This window comes from Mandrillus leucophaeus, unplaced genomic scaffold (genome assembly GCF_000951045.1).
Source record: "Mandrillus leucophaeus isolate KB7577 unplaced genomic scaffold, Mleu.le_1.0 Scaffold627, whole genome shotgun sequence".
Classification (NCBI taxonomy): Eukaryota; Metazoa; Chordata; class Mammalia; order Primates; family Cercopithecidae; genus Mandrillus; species Mandrillus leucophaeus.
Genome location: NW_012106775.1, coordinates 516,135 through 521,360, shown reverse-complemented (window position 1 = coordinate 521,360; position 5,226 = coordinate 516,135). Strand labels below are relative to the sequence as shown.

The following is a 5,226-nucleotide window of genomic DNA, read 5'->3' as shown; positions in this document are numbered from 1 at the left end:
CTGCAGTTTAAGATCCTGCAGTTTGGAAAGCACTTACCTAGAGTAGGGGGTCTTATTGAACACATTGAAGCCCCTAAAATTGTATAAAAAGTTTGCATGAATTTGTGACACATGCACACACATATGGATACACTTTCCCACTTTTCTTCTCCTGGAAGCAATGTCTATACTTCTCCCTCAGATTTTCCAAGGTGTTCATGATCCAAAACTAAGTTCTACCCTACTTAGTTAGTGGGAAAGCAGATTTCATTGAACAAAGAAAGCCTTAAAGTTATCCTTTGCTGAGCAAGCAAATGCTTTTGAATTTACAAAGATGAGAAGCTGGCCATACTCAGCTTTGTCATTCTTCCAGTGTGGTTTCATTTCTTCATATGTCTGAAATAAAAAACTACATGGTACACTCCAGGTCGGCTTTGGTTTCAAAAAGGCACATGCACATCAGTGCACATTGGTAGCTATAAAACATTTATATGTATTCTATTTTGTATTATACACACACATTCTTATTTTTTTAAGTGCAAATTGACCACAAAATGCATTCCAGGGCAAATACCAGTTGATTTAATTCCTACAGCCTGGAACAACTGAAGTTTTCAGTACTGATGTACTATTGCAGCTGTTACCAATTTTTTGGTTGATTCAGGAATCAACCAGAAATTTTTTAAACTGGTATAATGGCTGTCTAGTTATTACCTACAACATGAAACCATGAAGATTCAGGAAGCAATCAGGATTTTTTAAATCAGTATAATAGCAGTCTGGTTATTATCTACAACATGAAACCATGAATAAAAACATTGGAAAGAACAATCTTGATTATTTAGCTTCCTTTTCTGTTATGGAACAGTGTTGGTTTTACATTATAATAAAAATAATGATCCTTTATTATTTCTTTTAGGCAAAAATTTAGGAAGCAATTATACTTTTATGTTGAGGATAAGGTTGCTTTCAGGCTTTGTAAATTTGCCCAAGAGAAACTTCCTCCCTTTCTGAACAAAAAATGTTCTGAATTCTATGCTAAGGCAGTGATTTATTCCAGGTTGACTAAGTCCTTAGAGTTAGGTGGTGTGCCCCCCGAGTCTCAAAACAGCTTGAAGAATCCCCCTTGAATCATTATTTATCCACTGGTGTTTATGAAGAGACATGTTCCAACTGGTATTAGTTAATACAGCCAGGAAAATTAACATATCAGATAGAGCCATAAGTACTTCCCAGATGAAGAAAAACACAAGTTTAGCTTCACTTTTGTTTTGGAATGCAAATTTTTACTGGTTGAGAATCCCAAATCTGAAAATCCAAAATCCAAAATGCTCCAAAATCCAAAACTTGCTCATTGGAGCATTCTGGATTTTTGGATTTCAACCAGTAAGCTGAAGTGCAAATCTAAAAAAACCCTGAAAATCCAAAACATTTCTAGTCTCAGGCATTTTGTGTAAGGGATACTCAACCGTAAATGCAGAACTGCTGAGTGCAATTGCAACAGAAACACTAAGATCCCTTCATAAATAATTTTCAGTCGGATGAAGGAGAACTCTAGCTATTACTGGAAGGTACAGACAGGACTACTATACATTTATTACACGTTTAGCTTTTGTAAGACAAAAAATATATATATATTTGAAACAGGGTCTCACTATGTTGCCCAGGCTGGTCTCAAGCTCCTGGGCTCAGGCAATCCTCCCACCATGGTCTCCCAAAGTGTACAGGTGTGAGCCACCGTGCCTGACCTAGGACAAAATATTCTTTCAAAACTAGCTAGCTAAAAGGATAACTTACTGGGCTGGGCATGGTGGCTCACGTCTGTAATCCCAGCACTTTGGGAGGCAGCAGTGGGCAGATCACTTTAGGCCAGGAGTTTGAGACCAGCCTAGCTATCATGGCAAAACTCCGCATCTACTAGGAGTACAGAATTAGCCAGGCCCGGTGGCGGGTGCCTGTAATCCCAGCTACTCAGGAGGCTGAGGCACCACAGTCACATGAACCTGGTAGCGGGAGGTTGCAGTGAGCCAAGATCACACCACAGCGCTCCAGCCTGGATGACAGAGCAACACTGTGCCCCCCCCAAAAATAAAATAAAATAAAAAATAAAAAATATATGTAATTTACCATGATATTTCCAATCTTTCTAAAGCCTCGGCAGTGTGGTGGTGGATGTCATTAAAACAAAAGGGTTGAGAAACAGTTCTCAATCTCGTTTCTACTACCAGATACAAGACAAATGTCATTCACATTCCCATGGTGCGATGCTCCTGGCATGGTAGTGCTTTTCCATTCCTTTCTTTTCTACTCCATAAAGCACAATGGAAGGTGAGTGAGTGATTCCAATGTAAGAATAACCTGCAGTCCAGTCCAACACAGTCAATTATTCATAGCATTTGACTCAGATTATCCTCATACTTCACAGCTGATCACAACACATTTTGGCGTCAACACCACTTCTGATGAGGATCCCTCATTCATTTAGTTCCTTACCTTTAGTCAAGGTCAATATTCTTACCTGCATTCATTTTGATATATTTATTTGATTTATTTACATAACCAGTAGAAAGGAGATTTTAAAAATATTTATTACATTTGTTTCTAGAAATCATAGAAAATAAAAATTGATACAATTATGATATACAACTTTAGAAAGGCATATTTATCCTTTCACACTAGAGAAGTTTATGCAATGCCAGACATGGAAATACCAAAGCCATTGGTGACAAAGGGGAAACGCTACTGATAGAAGAAGCCCTTGTCCATTTTTATAGTTTTCTCCTCTACCATTATTTATTTTTGAGCAAATACTAGTCCAGTGGAAAGAGTTCTGAACATAAAAGGCACCTAGAGTAAAAATTAGACCTTAACTAATAAAACAGCTGTACATGTTTACATTAAGAAAAAAAGCCTGGCCAGCACAGTGCACGCCTATAATCCCAGGAGTTAGCCTCGGCAACGTGGCAAAACCCTGTCTCTACAAAAAATACAAAAATCAGCTAGGCGTGGTGGTGTGCGCCTGTACTCCCAGCTACTCAGGAGGCTGAGGTGGGAGAGTCACTTGAGCCTGGGAGGTCAAGGCTGCAGTGCAAGATTGAGGATTGCAGCATTGCACTGCAATTCAGCCTGCGCTACAGAGTGAGATCCTGTCTCAAAAAAAAAAGAAGAAAGAAAAAGCGCCTATCAATGCAATGTTCCTGCAAGGCACTGATAATACAAATGCAAAAGCCACTGCAACTAAAAAGTCTATAATGCTTGCCTGAATCTAGTACATAAGCAGGATAATGACAATCACTTTTTGTTTATAAATTTGTAGATAATAAATCATTTAAATCAGCATGAGTACTGTATTTATATTTGTGGGTGGTGGCTCTCAAATTATTTATCCATAGTCCAGATTTGTTTTGTTGCATTTGCTCTGAAAATGAATTGTTGTATACTCCATCACAGATGTGTCAAATACTCCTGCTGTCTTTTGAGAGTGTAGCAAAACCTAAACCTGCTACTTTAAACCAAAGTCCTTTTTTTATTGTAAAGCTGACACCGTACTATGATTTAAGCACCTGAAGTATATTTTGACCAATTTATATTCTGAGCTAAAATTGAGAACCTCAGGATTTGTGTACATGTACAAATATTGCAAATTATTTATTTAAGCTAATAAAAACTTAAAAAAATACAAATAATTTTTTATTACAAAGATTTGAAATCCATATATGAGTCTGAACTAAGACAAAAATGCACAGGGAAGCGGGAAGCAAACACTTGTGTGCATTTTCTAATCTGTGGACAAGGTACTGCTCAGCGAAGCCAGGTTGTATTCAGCTGCGTCTGGTTCTTGATACTGGTATCCATTTTTAGCACTTCTCGAATGGCCATGGTGGCGTAAGTAGAAGGGGGTAGAGAAAAATCCATTTTCAGAGCCCTGTATTTGCCTTCTGCCAGGCAAGAAAGAAGAAAACAGTCAGAAAATGAAGGCAGCTGCAGACAGACCGGCAAGAGTCACATAATCTCTAAGCAAATACAAAGAACTGTGCTGCTTTCCTCAGACTCCACTTCCCAGGGGGCCTCAGAGAATGAGACCATGGAAGTAAGAGATCTGTGAGTGTGAACCTGCTGAAAGGTTACAGAAATTCTACCCAGGAACTTTCACAAAAGGGCAGATGACAGAAGAACACAAAACAGAAATGCATGTGAAGTTAAAAAAATAATAATAAATTATGGCCTGGGAAAAAACAGAACGAGAATTTGATGATGAGAATGCCAATTTAATTAATTAATTAATTTTTTTTTTTTTTTGAGACAGAGTCTCCTTCTGTTGCCCAGGCTGGAGTGCAGTGGCGTGATCTCGACTCACCGCAGCCTCCACCTCCCGGGTTCAAGCAATTCTCCTGCCTCAGCTTCCTCCACCTCCCGGGTTCAAGCAATTCTCCTGCCTCAGCTTCCTCCACCTCCCGGGTTCAAGCAATTCTCCTGCCTCAGCCTCCTGAGCAGCTGGGATTACAGGCGCCCACCACCACGCCTGACTAATTTTTTTTGTATTTTCAGTAGAGATGGGGTTTCGTCATGTTGGCCAGGCAGGTCTGGAACTCCTGACCTCAAGTCATCCTTTCGTCTTGGTCTCCCAAACTGCTGGGATGACAGGTGTGAACCACCATGCCCAGCCACCAATTTAATGTTTTAGACTCTTTCTGAATTTTCACTCACCTTTGGTAACTCCCTGTGGGGCATGGGGAGAAACACTCCATCACCTAACATCACAACCATCTATAATATGCATTTGTTTTCAGGAGGATTTACTGGTTTTAATTACTAACTTCCAGTCATAATTGTGAAAGTAAGGTCATAAAACAACAATGAAATCATGGGTGGTGGTAATGCTTGTAAGAGCAGTTTTCAAAAAAAAATTACATTTTTGTTTAATGAAACATTTCAAAGTCAATACAGAGCTGATGACTGAGTAAACTTACCAGAAGCAAAAACTGGTGGTGGCTTCCCTTCTAGGTTGTCCACATCTGTGTTAAAAAGTGGAATTTTGGGATCATCATATGCAACGACTTCCCTTCAAAACATACGAATAAAGGTAAGTATGAATGTGAACTTTCATAAAAGGTACTAAGCCATTCATCATCATTTGTTTAGCAAGAAAAACACATAAGTTTACTGTAAATAATTATAGTTAGGACTCTTGAATAACAGAGCAGGGCCAGATTTTATACATAAGTTTTGCATATATATATATATATA

General features: G+C 38.8%; 1 protein-coding gene across 1 annotated transcript in view; it reads right to left on the bottom strand.

The window, feature by feature from the left end:
• Positions 1-2,498: 2,498 nt before the first annotated feature.
• PUS7 (pseudouridylate synthase 7 (putative)) overlaps positions 2,499-5,226 on the bottom strand; it is a 61,050-nt gene continuing 58,322 nt past the window's right edge. Inside the window, exons 14-15 of the mRNA XM_012000363.1 lie at positions 4,950-5,041; positions 2,499-3,917 (exon numbers count right to left, since the gene is read on the bottom strand). Of these exons, the coding sequence (XP_011855753.1) occupies positions 3,781-3,917; positions 4,950-5,041 (229 nt within the window). The 3' untranslated portion in view covers positions 2,499-3,780. The remainder of the gene's footprint in view (positions 3,918-4,949; positions 5,042-5,226) is intronic.